This window comes from Caretta caretta, chromosome 4, assembly GCF_965140235.1.
Source record: "Caretta caretta isolate rCarCar2 chromosome 4, rCarCar1.hap1, whole genome shotgun sequence".
NCBI classification, from domain to species: Eukaryota; Metazoa; Chordata; order Testudines; family Cheloniidae; genus Caretta; species Caretta caretta.
In genome coordinates, this window is record NC_134209.1 from 74,283,445 (window position 1) to 74,302,458 (window position 19,014).

A 19,014-nucleotide genomic window follows, 5' to 3' on the forward strand; every position below is an offset into this window, starting at 1 on the left:
GCATTTGAAAATGGAGTGGTTTGTGGACAACTACAACCAGGGCCAACCACAAGATACCTCACTAAGCTATTAGAGATTTAGTAGTCTCTGGCTGAATGTTGTGTTTTCCAGGAGGAGGGAAAGCCAAGCCCACCCAGATACGGTGCTTCTATGTCTTATTTTCTTTGGAAATACATTTCCAAAGAAATACACTCTTGATGATTCTATAGTTAAAGCTGGCTTGCTTCATTTAAAATAACAAAGCATGCTCTGAATTTATGATTTTGAGATTATTTTACCTTAAGGGAAAAGGGAGGGAAAAATAATTACCTGTAGTAAATAAATATATGCTTAATTTTTACAGAGGAATGGAATATGTGTGAACACAGCAAATTTATTTCATTCAATAGCAATCTAGTTTTAAACTGATTAAAATTTATTTTCCCCCCATCCTATTGTTTGCAGAAGATGAACAAGTCTCTGCCGTCTAAGAATTGGGGCTTTTCTGGATCCAGAGTGAGCCACCTTAAAGGAGAGCACAAGAAGACGTCCCTAGTATAGGAGCCTTGGAACTATAATTAAAGGATGGTAGACCTGTTTGCCTCCTTCCCTGCCTTAAAGCAGCATGGGGCTTCTTCTCCCCCGTTCCTCCCTCCTTTCCCCTTGCATGTGAAATACTGTGAAGAAATCGCCCTGGCACTTTTCAAACTGTGTTGCTTGAAATGCACAGTGCAGCAATCTCCAAACTACCACTGTCGCTGTCTGCCACATCACACAGTATCATTCCAAATTCCAAGATCATCACATCAAGATGATTAACTCTGGCTGCATTTCCCAATGCCTGGAAGGGTTTTGAAATCTTCCTTTTAGATTTTAATCACAATCCTAGCACTTCATCTCATTGGGATAATGAGATACGCTAGTTGTCGAACGACATTGAGCCTTTAACGTACAAAGAGAAAAATGCATTGAAATCCTTCAAGTATACAATGCTTGTTTGCTTGTTTACAATGCCTTTGTTACAGTGCTGTATGTTGTTGTGTTCAGAGAGCAAATGTTACACCTGCATAATAATTACAGTATTATTTCATACTTTTTAGTAGGGTTGCCAGCCTGGGCTCCTAAAAACAAAACTGATATGGCTGAGCAGGGCAGAACGGGTTATAGGATACAGCCTTTCGTTGACCACTTAGCTCCACTCTTAAAGTGCCCCACCCTGGAGTCTTAGGAAGTTTGTAAATCATAAGATAGTATTTTGAAATGGGTCTAGCATCAGTGCAGAAGTAAGTACTTGCAACTATCTGATGGAGGAAAACAGGACAACTTGTATAGTTTGTACCATACAATTTGTATACCTGTGCCTTGTGGAATACAGGATGGCAGAGTTTAAAAAAAAAAAAAAGACAGATGGTAAACCCCACCTTTAAATTATATTTTTGTCTTACTATGGTTAGAAGGTTAGTTACTTTAAGAGAAAAATTAACTGGATAACATTGCAGTGAAGGCAATTTGGGATGTCACAGCTAATGTCAGCTGTTATTACTGATCTAATAATCTCTCTCTATTGACTTGGCAGTAGGGAATAAACGAGCCTTTAAATTATGAAAAAAACACATTTAGACACGCCAGCCTTTGCAATGCAGAAATAGTCACAACTGTTAATGGCTTTATGGAACACTGCATGTGTAGAGAAGGCCAATGTGTAGCAACCACCTGCTCACAGCTGCTATTAACCCTATAATGACTGAAATGATCCTTCCCTTCTATTTTTGTGTTGTTTTTGCACAGACTCCGGAAAAGTGAAGGCTGCCAATCCGAGTAGTACTCAAATGTGAGGAACTGCTGGTCTTGGATTTTTTTTTCCATTGAACTCAGCTGATCATATTGATCAGTAGGTGAACGTAAATAGCTTCAACTTTAAAGATCAAATTGCAGTGTTTTTTCACTGTATCAGACAATGTCAGTGCTTTATTTAATTATTCTCTCTCCTGTAATCATGGCTTTTGTCTATTTGCTTATATATCACATTGTCAATTATGAATTTGTAATTTTACATGTAATATGCATTATTTGCCAGTTTTATTATATAGGCTATGGACCTCATGTGCATATAGAAAGACAGAAACCTAGCTCTATCACAAGTTGCACAAATATTATATAAGCATTAAGTAATTGTAGACCATAGGACTGCTAATCTCAGTTCACTCTGTGATGTCAAGTGCAGAATGTACAATTAACTGGTGATTTCCTCATACTTTTGATACTACTTGTACCTGTATGTCTTTTAGAAAGACATTGGTGGAGTCTGTATCCCTTTTGTATTTTTAATACAATAATTGTACATATTGGTTATATTTTTGTTGAAAATGGTAGAAATGTACTATGTTTATGCTTCTACATCCGATTTGTATGAAGCTGAAAAATAAATAAATATAACAGTCCATTAATGCAGTCCATATTGATTCTTACACATTTTACATGTTCATCATATTTGAGCAAATTCAATTTTGAAAATAATTCACTGTACATGAATATTTAAGGAATACTGTCAAGTAACAGGCACAAAATTGAAGTGGAGATTTTTTTAAACCCACTGTAGTGTTGCCAATAAATTAGTATATCCATTACTAAACCAAAATGGCCAGCAGAGGCATTAGAGTGGCAAGGATTTTGCTGACATCATTGCTGTTGATACACAGACAAGCAAGGTAAATAAGGAGGGCCATGTTGGTTTGGGACTCCATGAGATTCATGGGGCAGTGAATCCATATTTACAAAATTTGGGGTGGGGAGAAGATGGAAAGACATGTTACCTTCTTAGAAACTTGAAACTATTGCATGTAATGAAAAGTACCTGAGAGTGTCCCTTTTAACAAAAGCCAGATGCTGTAATCTATATAATGTCCCAAGTGTTTGTTCTTTTGTGGATGTTGTGAACTCTAAGCTACTTGTAATTGGGTACAAGAGACTGGTTTAAAACATTTTTTCTTAGCCTATCCATTGGTTATATTTGGCTTGTATTTAAAAAAAAAAAAAAAGTCAAGTATTATTTCCAAATGCAAGTTACTGCTTTGGAGAGAAGAGCAAAAAATGGTTTGTTTGGATTTTCACTATAACCCTTCATAATGTGACCCTAAAACACCCCTCTCAAGCTCAAATAATGTGTATAGTACCAGTTTTCATAAAAGAACACTGGACATGTAAGAGTCAAGTGATCATTGCAGTTACTTTTCATCTCTGGAATATGTGCCCCTTAACGCCCGGTAAATTTTAACTAGGATTGGATTTTTAGGGGGAGGTGGTGTGTTGTTTTTTCAGTAACTAATCCATCTTAATCTGTGGCTCATGCTGCTGGGTAAATTTCAACAAGCCAGATCAGGGCTATCACAGTAATAACTTTTCTTATGATATTAACATAAAGGGAATAAAAATTTGTTTTACATTCAATACTTTATAAATATTTCTCCTACAAACATTGGTTCTTAGGGTATACTAATCATGACAGATTTTTTTGATTGACAGTGATTTTCCCCCAGTCGGTGTGGTGATGTGTGTGATTCACTTGCAAGTAAGTCATTTTGCTCCATGTTTGTCAGACTGCAGTATTACACCGATCCACTGCTCTCTAATTTATGCCTTCCCTTTCTTCTATTCGGTGGCTCTAGAACAACCGTTCGGAAGAAACCATCACAAAAGAGTAATAGGTATGTAAATTTAACCCACAACTGTTGCTGAGTTCTTTACGGATGGCTTTTGGTTATAGCAATCAAGAAATCAATTAGCTCCAACAGAATCAGAAGCTCTGATGTACAGTGAGTTTTTATAAAGACGAGCTAATAATAAGCTGAATGTACTCTGTGGTATGTTTGTTTGCACAGAGCATGGATTGAAGTGGCAAGATAAATCATATTTCACTAGAGAGAAAAAATGTTAGATTGTAAACTCTTTGAGGCAGGGAATATTTGTTATATGTTTGTACGGTGCCTAGCACAGTGGGGCCCCAATTTTGATTTGGGACCCCCAAGGGCTACTGCAATACAAATAATAAATATTCGTCGTCTTTGAGTGTTGGTCCCTGTGTGTATTCCACATGTGGATATGCAAGTTCCTGAGTCTGGAGATGCTTAGCAAGCAACGTCCACTGGCCTCTCCCATGTACAGTTGCCCTTCTCATGCTGTCCTCGTGCTCCAGATCAGGGTGACAGGCTGACACCTCTCCAGTTCCTTCTTGCCGCCACATGGTCTGAGTTAGAATCTTCTGGGTCCAGCTTCTTTCTTACCAGCCTGTAAATAGTTTTTAAAATTTAGCATAGTTAGTTTTATGTAGTATAGCTTAGTTTTTTCCCCAGCTGGGAGTCCCAGAGCTCTGGCATTCAAGAGTTGTCTTTCTTGCCCTTGCTCCTTCACCGTGAGCGATGATCCCCGACTGTCTGGGTCTGCGTGGGACACACTGATCAGCAAAGTGCAGCATTTGCCACTCATTTCCCCTGCAAACACATGATGCTTGTGAGCTTTAGTTGAGGAAGCACCTTATGGAGAAGCGCCCCTCTGAGCATGAGCTTGGAAGAGGAGCTAGAACTGCCAAGCCCAAAGAATTGTGTTCCAGGGCTTTGCATGAGAGTAGATACAAGAACAGATCTTTTGGCTGAAATGCTACATTGCTTTGTCTATGATGGTCACTGTGGTAGCATCTGACAGTTCATTTAGTTCCTAGAAGTCTGAATAATGGTCTACAATAATGAGGTTGTTTTGCATGGTTTGCTGCAGAAAGAACCATTTCTACTTTACTGCAAGATCTGTTGGAGATGCTGTGCATTTTCATTGTCTCTTCTTGCTGCTTGGCCTGCATTTCCTGACGTATCACAGCTGCTCACGAGGTCTCAGATATCCCTGGCCAGTATGTGGCATCTCTGGCTTTCTGGAGGCATGCTTCCATAATGGCTCTGATGTATTCTTGAGAGAATTTCTATTCTCAGTGATCTAGGTATTGTGATTCAACTTGCCTGTATATATTGATGCTATCTTGAATACTCAGCTCATCCCGATAGTTCCAATATTCGTGGAAGGCAAGAGGGGCTTCTCCGCTGGTGTTTGGCCATCCTGGCAAAATGATGGACATCCTCTACCTTGAAACTGGAACCTAATTGACTTGGCTCCTGCTTTTTATGTCTTCCTGTGTTGTTTGTATTTCTGTCACATTGAGGGTCTAATATTTTTGTTCAGTTGCCATATTTTCATGCTGCAAGGCAGCTCTGAATAAGAAGTCAGCTATGTACATCTCAGTCCTTTTCTTGTAGTGTATGTTTAAGTTGTTGTGTTGCAGTTTCAGAAGCACGTGCTGAAGGTATTTCATAAAACCAAAAATGTTTTCTGTATTTTATGATTACTTCCCACTTGAATGGTCTTCCATCTTGAATGTACGCTTGGAATTTTTCACGAGAATACTATTGGGAGACATTCCTGTTCAGTTTGGGCATATCTCTCTCCCATTGGTGGTAGTGATTTTAATGGGAAAGCTGCCAGCAGTCCCTTTTGTAGGAGTGATGCTCCAAGTCCCATCTCATTGACATCAGCTTATATTGTTGTCCCTTCATTTACATCATATTTCAGGATAGAATAGCTGGTTACCAGCTCTTTGATATGTAAGATGGGTGCACCATGTTGAGATAACCAGTGTCATGCGGTATCTTTGTTCAGTAATCACCTTCGGCGTTCGCGTTGATCTGAGAGCCTTGGGAGACATTTTCTCAAATAGTTTACAAATCCTAATAGTCTCTGAACTGATTTAATATCTTTAGGTGTAGCATCTGTTTTATTGCTTGATTATTCTTTTACTGCAGGTTGGATCCCCAACGACATTCTCAACCATCTGTATCTACCTGGTGATGTCCAAAATGTGGTGGGTGAGGTAGCTGCTTTCCTTATCCAGTAGCGCTTGCAATGTCTTTGGCTCAAGACTGAGAATTCTTCTTTTGTCAAGGCAAGATTGGAAGACTTATTTGTGTTTAACAGTGTGTCAGCTCCCTGAGTGGACCAGCCAGTTAGCCACCCAAACAATCTTTTCTGTGCTATGCCAGCCCCTTGCTTTGACTTGCAGGTTAACAATAGGTGTTCCCCAGTCTCCAAGTCCTTTTGAAGCCTTCCAGCCCTTTATCCACTGAACATTTAGAATAATACCAGGTCTGCTGTCTTCTAGGGAACAGTGTACATATCAGCTTTGATTCAACTCAGGATCAGTTCCTTGTGTAATACCACAGCTTAGCCCAGATATAATGAAAACAGTAAATTTATCATCAGAGGTTTGAGATTCAAGAGATCGTGTGTAAGGATAATGGAAACAGGATTACATATAAAATAAAATCATAACATAATTTCTAGAGACTAGACTAAACTTAACAGGCTAACCTTCTGTCTAAAGAAGTTTGTCATCCCAAAAGTCCTTTGTAGCATTTCAGCTAAGATTGGTTATGGTCCTGTTTTCATGTACTCGTACTGTACTTCCTAGGTGCAGGAAAAGGGGGGTGTCTTCCTTGCTGCCTTATATTCTCCAAAGTTGATTGTTTGTACCTTAGAGTCAGGATGATCCCCTGGAACTCATTCTCTGGTATGCTTCCCCACCTCCCCCGTACTGGCTGAATTGTTTTGTGTGTTTCCGGGTGTAGCATGCCTGAAAGTTATCCTCGTCCTTCAAAATATCTGGGTAATATTTTAGCAGCTTTGCTTCAGGGATGCCACTGAGTTGTCTGCGCTATATGTTCTATGTTTTGTTTGTATGTCTATTGTATAATTGTTTGTCCCAGGTTTAGTGTCACTAGGTCATTAGTTGTTTTAGGTGGCTTCTGTGGTGTTTGTACTACCTGAAATTTTGAACTTTTTCTTAGTATTCTGCTTGTAATTTACATTTTCTTAATGGTATCATGATCATGTCATCATATAATTTTAATTTGGCTTTGCTTGGTTGTAGGTTTGTTTTCTTCTCTTGAATAATGTTGAGAAAGTCTTTGGCCATGTCTACACTACAGATTTACGTCAGCGATCATAAACCACTGTAATTACATCGCTTGTGCATGTTCGCACAATGCTCCTTGTGTCCATGGAGCGTGTCCATAGTCTGTGCTCTAACAGCAACAGAGAGAGTAGTGCACCATGGGTAGCTATACCATGGTGCAGATTGCCACTTTCTCTGGCTAGGAGTTCTGGGAATGGATCATAGCGCATCATGGAGCGGGATCACTGCCTCATGATGCAGTTTTCTCCATCCCATAGTTCCAAGGGCTTCCAACTACGTTTTGAGTGGTTTTTCAACTGCCCCTGTATGCTTTGCACCCGACATCTCAGCCTGAAAGTATGTATCCTGCATTGCTCACCACTCTTGTGATGAGCATTATGAACACAATGTGGCTGATCCTGCAGTATTTCATGAGCTGTGTATCTGAACAGGAATCCGTGCTGCCTGCCCCGCTGTGCGTGCTATGGAAAGAAACAATTCAAGGTTGATGTTGGCATTCACGGAGCAGCTGCACATGATGGACTGCCAGTATTGGGCTTGGGAAACAAGCACGGAGTGGTGGGATCAGATTGTGATGCAAGTCTGGGATGACGAGCAGTGGCTGCAGAACTTTCGTGTGCACAAAGCCGCCTCCCTTGAACTCTGTGTGGAGCTTGCCCCTGCCCTGCAGCGCAAGGACACCAAAATGAGAGCTGCCCTAATGGTGGAAAAGCATGTGGCGATGGCTGTGTGGAAGCTGGCAACTCCAGCCACTGCTACCAGCCAATCGCAAATCAGTTTGGAGTTGGGGGTTGTGGTGATACACGTGTGTAGGGTCATGAATCACTTCCTGCTATAAAGGACTATGATGCTGGGCAATGTGTGGGAAATAGTGCGTGGCTTTGTGGCAATGCGATTCTCTAACTGCGGCGGGGTGATAGATGGCGCGCATATCCCAATTTTGGCCCCAGACCATCCTGCGACAGAGTAAATCAACAGAAAGGGCTACTTCTCTATCATATTGCAGGCGCCGGTAGATCACTGGGGTCGTTTCACTGACATCAAGGCAGAGTGGTCAGAGAAGGTGCATGACGCATGCGTCTTCAAGAACACTGGTGTGTATAGAAAGCTGCAAGCAGGGACTTTCATTCCAGACCAGAAGATTCCAATAGGGGATGTGGAAATTCCCATAGTGATCCTGGGAGACCCAAGCTACCTCTTACTCCCATGGCTCATGAAGCCATAGACTGGAAATCTTGACAGCAGCAAGGAGCACTTCAACAACAGGCTCAGCAGGTGCAGAATGATGGTAGAATGTGCGTTTGGCAGATTAAAGGGTCACTGGCACTGGCTTTATGGCAGGTTTGACCTCCATGAGGAAAATATTCCCATGGTCATGGCAGCCTGTGTGCTCTTCATAACATTTGTGAAGCCAAGGGGGGAAGGTTTCCCCGGGGTGGAGTGTTGAGGTGGATCGCATGGTGGCTGATTTTGAGCAGCCAGACACCAGGGCTGTTAGAGGGGCGCAACAGGTGGCCTATTTGAATCAGGGAGGCTTTAAAGCAGCATTTTGAAATGTGTCTTTCTGTAATGCATTCAGCCAGGCATTGTTTACTTGCCACCTTGAATGACCCCTGTAATGAGTCCTGCCTGAGCATTAATTGTAGACTGCAAATGTGCTGATTGCTACTGTGTATGAATTTGTGCTGCAACCAACCTGTGTAGGTCACAAATAAAGAATCGCTGTCTTTGTAAGACTAAATTTTTTATTAAACAGCAATACACAAATTTACTTCTCTTACAAGGGACATGACAGTAAGCAGCACTCACTGAAGTGAGAATCTCACAGCTGTGTGTAAGTCCAGCTGACATTATGGAAAATGTCCCTTGTGGTGGAGTGCAAGGGGTACTGCTAAGTGATGGGAAAATTCAAGGAATGTGTTGGGGGGAGTTTGGGGAGGGCATGGAAAGCAGTTCTGTATGGGCTGCAGAGGGAGAGGAGCACACATGTGTTCCGACTGCAGTGCAATCAGGGACCAAAGGATTTCTGATTGGTCCTCCTTGAGCTTTATTATCTGTTCCATGACTCTGTGCTCCTGAACCTGTCTCCTCTCCTGGCTGTCCATTTCTAGTTTTTTGTTTGTCTCTCTCCACATTCATGGCCTGATCTGATTGCAACACTTTGCAAAACATCCTCCTTCCACCTCCTCGTTCACTTCTTTATCGGATGGAGGTACTCTGCCAGTGTGTAGGAGCAGGCCCTCAAGGGAACATTTGCAGAAGCAATACACAGAGTCAGTATTGTGTGTGCACTCACGGTCTTGAATCATAAGTTACATACACCTCCTTCTCACTTTTCTTGGCAAGCATGCAGTATGGCCAGAGCACTAAACATGGTGAGTTTGGCCAAAGAGTAGGGAGGAGGTGCAATATGGGACAAAGGGTCTGGATGGTTTCAGGGGGGATCAGTACAAGTGCCTAGGGACACTATTCTAAATACTGGCTCCATTTTCCAGAGGTTGGGGTGCTTGAAGCTGAAATCGCACTACTGAGGGTAACTGAAGATGCAAGGGTGCATCTCCTGCATCCGTGCGGCTTCAGACTGGGTCCATATGCTGCTTGTCTGTGTGCTGCTTTAGTTCCTGCAGAAGTAATTGCCAATTGGCGCAGCAAAGTTTCCTACAACAGGGGAAGAAACAAAGCCACTCTACCAAAGAACCTTTGGCAGCAGATTGCAGTGTATCAGCAGGAAAGTTTCCTAGAGATCTCAATGGAGGATTCCTGGGAAATCTCAGTGTGCATTAACAAACTTTTCCACAGGGTTCCCACTGCATGGCTGCACAGGGGAATGAGAAGCAGATGCAAAGAGTACCCAGCAGTATTCATTTCAATCTCTTCTACATGTACCATGTAACAAAATAAAGGACACCTCTGCCTCATGTAACTGTGCGGTATCAAAGCAAAATGAGTATTTACCAGAGCTCCCCTCTCCTGCTTCCGGCATGCCAGACCTGGACTGCTGGGACTAGCTAGACCTCTCCAGAGTCGAAAAGAGGTCCTGGCTCACCATGTCCCTGGACGAGCCTGCCTCCTGTTCCACATCCTCCTCCAACTCAACTGCCTTGTCCACCATTTGGTCCTTGGGCTTGACTTCGCTGGCCGCTGCCTCCAGTCCCCCCAAGGTATCCACGGGGCTCTTGGCAGTGGAGGTGGGTTCGCCACTGAGGATGGTGGGCCGCTCCTTGTAGAAGCGGTGTGTTTTCGGTGCTGTACCAGAGTGATGGTTGGCCTCTCTTGCCTTCTGGTTCGCCTGCCTCTGCTCCTTGATCTTAGCACGGCACTGCTGTGTGTCCCTTTCGTGACCCTTCTCATCCATGCCATGAACAATCTGTTCAAAAGTTTCAAAATTCATACAACTGGATCAGGGTTAGGTTTTTTGCCCCCTTTAAGCAAGAACTGCTGTTTGAACTTCAACAGCGTGTGCACAGCATGGACAAAGATGCGATGGCAGCACAACTAACTCTGATGCATTCTTCAGAGGAGCAATGGACAGTATTTGCAGCACAGGATGAATGGATTATCAACCTGAAAGCAAATGGCATGTTTATTGATTTTTAAGGATATAGGTACACAAGCCAATGTGGTGTCAGAAACTGAAACTGGCAGTGAAAGAAAAGCCAGAGCCAGTAGAAGGTTAAATAGGTAAAACTCGGGAAGAGCTTATCCCCACTAAGGGAGGATGTGAACTAAATGTATGGGTAGATAAATTGGAAACTATACAATTTGTAGTTATAGCAGGGAAAAGAGTACCTGTTCAGTTAAAAATGTGTCAAGCTCTTCATTTGGAGGGACTGGCGACCAAAAAAATGGAGGAAGAGATTAAAGACATCTTCCAGGGAGTAGGGAAGCTCTCACCAGAATAGAGCTAAAAGAGCCCAGCTGTCCAACAATTCATGATCACAGAAAAGTTCCCCTCGCACTAAAGCAGAGGCAAAAAGAGTAGCTGCATAGTCTCACTACTCTGGAGTCACAGTGAGTAGAACTACTAAAGTGGGTACACTTGTTGGTCACTGTAGAAAAGGAAAATGGAACCTTCACTTAGGTATTGGGTTCTCCTGGGGGTCAATAAATATGTAAAAAGGGAACATTCTCCATTACTTGGAAGAGGAGAAATTCTGGGAGAGGTGGCTGATGACACTTGATGACAAGTATTTTTTCTATATTCGATGCATTAGCAGTGTTCTAGCAGTGCCCTTAATGAAACAGAGCACATGCATATGCGCATTCAATGCCATCTTTAGAAGAGACTGTTTCCATAAACTCTCATTTCGGTTGTATTCATCACCTGAGGAATGTCACAGGAAAATACAACACATTTTTGATGGCACAGAGATACTAAGGTTTACATAGATGATGGTTTCGATCTGGGGAAAAACAGTAGAAAAGCATGACCGGAGGCTCTGAGCAGTATTGGAAAGAGCCAGAGCTGCTGAACAAAGCTAAACAAACAAGTTCTGTGTAATGGAAATAACGTACCTGAGAGAAGTTTAATGCAGAAGGGTATATAGATAAAGCACTGTAAGGTTGAGGCTATCACCAACATGTCCACCGCAATAGACAAGGAAGAGGTACAAATATTCCTTTGCAATAGGCACAAATTTCCCTGTATTGGTCACTAATCTTGCTGCCTGAACCAGCAACCTGAGAGTTCTATTGTGTAAAGATGCCCAGTGGACATGGGATGCAAGTCTTAATAAAGGGTTGGAGAAACTGAAGGAGTTAATTATAAAGGACCTTGATCTCAGGTACTATGACAGTAAATTCAAAATGAAATTGCCCACAGATGCTTCCAACAAGGGTATTGGTGCAATCCTTTTACAACAATATAGTCAAAACTGGAGACCAGTGGCTTGTGCATCATAGGCGCAAACCAAAACTTGAGTGTTAGCAGGCTGAAATAGAGACACAATATAACACACAACTACAAACACCCTTAGTCCATGGGTGTTTGTAGTTGTGTGTTATATTGATGTTGGCTTTTGAGTGTTAAGCTTTAGCTTGGAAGGGAAGATGTGGTATTGGGGGCCTAGGTCTTTAAGGACTGAGCTTCACACAGATTCTGTGTTGGGACTCTGTGAAGCTGTTCTTATGAACAGCCACTTGGAACCAGAGTAAAGTAGATCTCTTACAATAACCTTAAGGAGTGAGTAATCACTGAACACCACAGACCAAATGTATGGAAGACAAACAGTCATGTCTTACAGCAAAATAAATGAACAAAAAGTTCACCAACAACATTGACATTGCTAGAAAAATTCCATCTTGTTTAGGCCCACATCCAAATTCAAACACTTCCCCTGTGTTTGGAATTGTGTGTATGCAGAGAGGATTTGATTAATCTTGGAGGAACGCAGGGAGGCCACCAACCTTATGGGCTGGGTAGAGGAGGAAGGAGATTGGAGCATGTCCCTTCTGGATGTTCCAAGATAGGAGCTGGAAACAGTGCTGAAAGGGAATGATCAGTTTAAATTAAAACAAAACAAGACGATGTCGTGTATTTTTATGGTATGTCTCATGCCTTCTGTACTTGCAAAGATGCTGCAATCCAACTCTAAGGAACTGGCCAGTCCTTAACTCATTAATGTCTTAGTATTATCCAGTATCTTAAGGGTTAATTTTCAAATATTTTTGTATTGAAACAGAAAAAGAAAACAATGGAAACATGTTCAATTCTTTTGCAGTTTTTGTCCAGATGCTAGTTATTGCTTGATCTCTACATATACAATGCATCTGCTGTCAGATACTTGATCTTCAAAAACACAATTGAACAAAAAATGTCAAGTTCTCCTTGAAGTGATTGTGCAAATCCATGATCCACTGCAGGCCTTTGCGTGTTCAGTGTACTTGAGTCAGACTTTTGGCGGCAGTATCCCTAATGCTTTCAATGTGCTCTCAGGAGAGGCTATATAAAAGATGTAGCCACTGCCTCCTTCTCAGTGTCTTCTCACCATGTACAGCAAGAGTTGGAGCTCCCTGTAACATTTTCTTCAGTTACCCAGCTTTTAGAATGTTAGTAGGTATAGTTTAGTTTACTAGTTCCTGGAGGATTTATTATCAAAAAATTCCCAAGTTTTAAGCCGTGTGCTACATGCAGGGCTGTTATCCCTGGTACAGACAGTCCCAAGAGCTGCTTGATTTGCCTGGGTGAGGGCCAAGTGAGGGACAAATGTTCTATTTGTACCTTCTTTCCCACCAGGACTGAAAAACAGAGGAACTTTCATCTTAAGTTCCCCTTGTGAAAGAGGTAATGCATCCTGCATCTGAGTCAAGAACCCACCCTCAGGCAGGGCACTCAGAATTAACTGGCGGTGCCTCTTCAGCTACTTCTGATATAATGCATAAGTCTGGTGATGGATGTCATGCTTCGTCTGGTCTGTCAGCCTCATTGAAGCCTACCAGGCATTCCAATGATGACTAAAGCATGCAGCCTAACATTTAGCCCCAAAAATCTTCTGGTAAGTCCTCCAGTACCAGTTTGAGGCTTCACAAACCCAAACACTCACAGTCCTGTCAGAGATGGCGCTGTTGACTCTGGCTCTTTCAGGGCTGATATCAGTGTTTTCACTCTGCCGGCCCTATCTTCCTCCATTCTGTCTGCCTCAGCTTTACCAGCATTGGCAGCACATTTACTTGAGTTGCCCTCCATCCCACAGGCTTTCTTGTCCTCAAGGGATCTCCCCTCCCCCCCCCCCACTGGACTGGCCTTTCCTTTGTTGCACTAAATGATCGAGTTCTTGGCATTGTCAACACACCTGGCACCATTGGTTTAATCTCTTAGTCATCTCTCCAACCAGTTATGCCAGCACCACCTGAACTGATCATTTGATCGACTTTCCATCTACCCGAGCCCTTGCTTTCTTTGGAACCTAATATATCCCCTCTAACTAGGCCACCTAAAACCCCAATGGAAACTGCTCATCCCTATTCTGAGAGGGCTTTATTTTCTTCTTCCGACTCTGAGAGGGAGGAACCTGTCTCACCTACATGATCATTTAGGTCATCTCACAAGTCTTTGACTGCTACGAGACCTAAAGGTCAGGACTGGTCTTCCTACAGAGAAGTCCCAGCATGCTGTCCTCCACTGTGGCTGGCTCAGCTTATGCAGTACCCTCCATGGCCTTAACAGTCTTGAGCTGCTTTAAGAGACACTAGACCTCCATCATGGTCACACTCTAGGAGAAAGTCTCCTATTTCCCGACTTCAGGACACCTCTACTTAGTGTCTTGTTACCATCCCTCAACCCAGTGAGTTGGGCCCAATGGAGGAGGGAAAATTAGTGAGAGGGAACCAGGGCTCCTGGCGACACACACATTCCTTCATCTTCACCAGATGACCCTGTCACTCCAGAGTCCTCGTCTTCCCTCATCTCCCTTCAAAGCACTTTGAAGTTTTTCAGGACCTCATGAGGAGCATGGCCACTTCTCTAGGGGTGAAAGCAGAACTTTTACAATAGAATCCACACAGTCTGAGATATTTTACATGCACCTGCGCCAGGAAGAGTTGTGAGTCCCATCAAAGAAGGCTTACGGGAGCCAACAAAAATACTTTGGCAGACTTCAACCCCTCTATACCTCCTATGGCCAAATGATGGTACCAAGTATCTGAGCAAGTATTTTACTATTTTTTACCCATCCAGTTCCTGATTCTTTGCTGGTCACAGCTGCTAATGAGCAGTCCTGTTGATCCCTTGCTATGGCCACTCCCAAGGATAAGAATTTAAAAGGCTGGATTTATATGGCCAAAATGTTTTGTCCAGTGCCACTGTTCAAATGTGTCACTAATTGTCAGGCTCTGTTCAAAATATAGTTTTATTAATTTCTCTGCAATTTCTAAATTTGCTAACAAGTTGCCAGAGGAATATAAGGAACAATTTTTAGCTTTGGTTTTCATGGTTCCTCTTACAGCTCATACATCCCTTCAGGCAGCAATAAACACTCTGATGTGGCCTTGTTTTGCTGCAATCTCCATGCTGTGTTCTTTCTGGCTACAGGCTTCTAGTATTCCAGGGGAGCTGCACAACACAATAGAGGATTTACCTTTTGAAGGTATAAATTGTTATCTCTGAAACTGACAACTGTATGTTCATACTCAAGGAATCTCATGCTACGCTTCATTTGTTAGGAGTCTGTACTCCAGTTACAAAGAGAAAACATTTTAAGCTGCAGTCTGACCGCAGACAGTCTTTCCACCCGAGGTCACAGTATGCATCTAAAAGAAGGTCAAGACCTCCATGCCATTGCCAGCAGTCTTCATCAGTGGGAGGCCCTTCACACCAGACAGCTGCATCCTTCAAGTAATCATTTTGACTTATTGGTTGAGGACAGCACACCAACTATATCTCTTCCTTTCAGATCACACCTGTTCCTTTTTCACTGTGCTTGGGAAAGCATCATGTCAGACAAGAGAAGTGTTCAGTACAGTAAAGGAGGATATATTATCAAATTTACCACCCTCCATTTTCCCAACCCATCTTCCCTGTCTCTCTTCAGGAACCCTTCTCAGGATACTGTGCTACTTGTAGAATCATAGAAGTGTAGAACTGGACGGGACCTTTAGAAGTCATCTAGTCCAATCCCCTGCATTCACGGCAGGACTAACTATTATCTAGACAATCCCTGACAGGTGTTTGTCTAACCTCTTAAAAATCTCCAGTGATGGAGATTCCACAGTCTCTCTAGGCAATTTATTCCAGTGCTTAACTACCCTGACAGGAAGTTTTTTCTAAAGTTCACGTTGGACCACCTTTGGTGCAATGTAAGCCCACTGCTTCTTGTCCCATCTTCAAAGGTAAAAGTGAACAATTTTTCTCCTTCCTCTTTGTAACAGCCTTTTATGTACTTGAAAACTGTTCTCATGACCTAAATTTGCTGAAAGCTGTGTGGCTGGGCGGCCGCCCAGGAGGCTGTCAAGTGCCAGGTAGTTCCGGTGTCCCTCCCCACGCTTCCCTGTGCTGCTACTGCCCTCTGCCTCAGAGCTGCTCCCGGGAGCCTCCTGCTTGCTATGCAGAATGTAGGGGGGAAGGGGCTGATGTCAGGGAGAACCCCGCCCCTGTATCCCATCTCCATAGAGCTGGGGGTCGGGGGGAAGGAGGACATGACAGGGCTCAGGATGGAGCGAGCTTGCTGGCAGCTGCTGCTGTGTTTGAACTTGCTGATGTACTTAAAAGGGAAGCGCACTTAAAGTGGGGTCAACGTACTTAAAGGGGCAACGAATGTCTCACACACACATGCATGATGTGTGTCTCTGTCTCGCACGCACGATATGTGTCTGTCATGCACACACTGTCTTTCACACTCACCTCCTAACACATAGTTGTGGTGTTATTGTTGTTAATACTTCTTTCAAAGTGTGTTGTTTTAGTTTTTTGACTGGTCTATGCATTTCATAATTTTTATTTCTCTTACGCTTAAATTTAATTCTATGAGTAATGAGTTCTAAAATGCCTAACCTGTCCCAGCTGGAGTAACTATCCCTGTGGTAACTTTTTAAAAATATATATTATATCTCGGTTTTTGGTATCTACTGGTGGCACACATCTGCACATTACCTTGATATGGTGCACATAACAAAATTCATTCCACACGTGGATGAGAAAAATTAGAGGGAATACTGATCATGACCCCCATCAGTCTTTTCTTTTTCAGACTAAACAAACCCAATTTTTTCACTCTTCCCTCATAGGTTATGTTTTCAAGTCCTTTAGTCAGTTTTGTTGCTCTTTTCTGGACTTTCTTGAATTTGTCCATATCTTTCCCAGCACTGAACACAATGCTCCAGTTGAGGCCTAATCAGCGTGGAGTAGAGCGGAAGAATTACTTCTTGTGTCTTGCTTACAACACTCCTGCTAATACTTCATGGGTACTTGTACCAGAATCTATCAATGTATAGTCTTCCTTTCTGAAAGCTTCAAGTCCTACTCAGCAACAACAGTGTGCGCTTGCCTTCAGGTTCCAGGCCACATGGCCTTGTGTATGTACGCAGCTCCACATACCAGACTTCACCTTTGCTGTTTGCTGGCTGGGCTCCGTTCAATATATCGTCCGTCCGAGCACCCTCTGGGAGTGTGGATTTGTGTACATCACGAGTGCTTCAGTCCCCACAATGTGTGCAAAGATGTTTCAGTCTTGTTCCCAGAACTGGCTGACTCTTGTAACAGATACATCTACCAAGGGTTGGGAAGCCCATCTCTGCCAACTCCAGATACAAGTCTTTGGTCATTCCAGGAAGTTTTGCTCCACATAAATGTTAGAGCTCTGAGCTATTTGTTGGGCCTACAAGATGTCTGTCCACCATTGGAGAACCAGGTGGTACAAGTTCTTACAGACAACACCACTGCCATGTTTTACATGAACAAGCAGGAAGGTACAAGATTGCCCCAACTGTGCCAGGAGGCTATCCTCTCATGGATTTTATGCATTCATCACCAATTCACAATGTTTCCCTGAAGGCTGTTCACCTTCTGGGAGTGAGAAACACACCTGTAGATCCATCAGCAGGGTTTTCGTAGTCCAGCATGAGTGCTCAGTTGTGAAGGATGTTCTCTGTGACATTTTGAAGATCATCGAGACCAATGAGGGGTTCTGTCCTCATCTGCCCTGTAGCCTTGAGTGCTTTAATGCTCTGCTGCTGTGGCTCAGATCCTTGACACTAATAGCCTGCCCAAAAGCATAAGGTCTCATCCTGGCTTCCATCAACCTATTTACACTTTGCAGGGTGACACCAACAATCCTTCAAGTCCCGAGTCTCCCCAGAGCAGTTCTCCCTGAGTTCTTAACTGTTGCAATGGGGCTTTGCAGGCACCTATAGTCTTTCTGCTCCTGGCACAAGTCACAGGGCTTATAGTATTTCTTTACTTCTAGGATTATACCTGGCCAATAAAAAAATTTTCTGAAGACTTTCAAATGTCCTCTCCTTCTAGGTATCCAGCAAATGGGCTAAATGTAGTAATGATGTCCTGTGCTTTTTAGGCACGAGGAGCTGTTTGTGGGGTTCCCAGCAGCCCTTGTTCTTACCTCTGGGGCTTCCCTAAATATCCTACCCTACACCCCTTCCCCTATTATCCCTTATAGGGGTATTGCTACAAACTGCTTCCATAATGCTCCCTAGGGAAGGGTCTGTGTCCTGCTCTTTAACAAAGTCTGCTTGCCTCTGGCTGATTGGGAGGGCTGATGTAGTAGGAGGTGACCTCTGCTCCCCCCCACCCCCCCGTCCTAGGAATGTGCCCATGCTATGCAGGCAAAATTGTCCTTCCCCATTCCCTCTGTCTCTTCATCCCCTGGGATAGGCAATGGAGTTTTTGGGGTGCACGATTGCCCACTGTCAGTTACCACATTAATAACTTTGGACACATTATATAATTTCCAACCAAAAATACTGTCCCAAATTCCCACTTTGAAATCATATTTCACCCCCTCCAACTCCAGCTGTATGTGAGCTAAGGATGCTGTGATTTCAAAAGTTCCCAAAACAAAGAGCTTTACATTTTTCCCCTGGGAGCGTGTAAAGCTCTTTGACAGTCTCCCTTTTAACCAGTGAATTCTGTGCAGCAGTATCTCACCATACCTGGCATATCATGCCATTAACCTTGGCATCTTTGATGAACATCTTGTCTGCCTCCATGGGTTCAGACCATATGAAGTTTACTAACACCTCCTCAGATAACTGTGTGTGTCCTCAGCTCGCCATAGCTGTGTTAACCTGGGCAGGACGGGCCTTGAGGGCAATGTCTCCTTATGTGCTCAACACAGACACTATTTTCTTGGGGCCTTGTCCTGGGCTGGGGGCTTGTAACGGGGGTGATGTAGAGTGTGCCTATTTGGGGTGTATTTAGTCTCATCTTCCCCTCCTTCCTCTTGTGAACGAATCTGGGAGCTCTCCCCCCCTTTTACTCCAGGTCTTTGTCATTTCCTTCATGGCTTTCTTTCAATACCCATTTGGCCTGCACATGCAAATCAGCAGCCTGAATGACCACCTTTACTGTTTCAGGA

At 43.2% G+C, this 19,014-nt stretch overlaps 1 protein-coding gene across 17 annotated transcripts in view; it reads left to right on the forward strand.

The window, feature by feature from the left end:
• RAPGEF2 (Rap guanine nucleotide exchange factor 2) overlaps positions 1–2,420 on the forward strand; it is a 288,495-nt gene extending 286,075 nt beyond the window's left edge. For all 17 annotated transcript variants that reach the window (XM_048847537.2, XM_048847547.2, XM_048847539.2 and 14 more), the window contains one exon: positions 445–2,420. In XM_048847537.2, the coding sequence (XP_048703494.1) occupies positions 445–470 (26 nt within the window). In that variant the 3' untranslated portion in view covers positions 471–2,420. The remainder of the gene's footprint in view (positions 1–444) is intronic.
• The last annotated feature ends 16,594 nt before the right edge of the window (positions 2,421–19,014 follow it).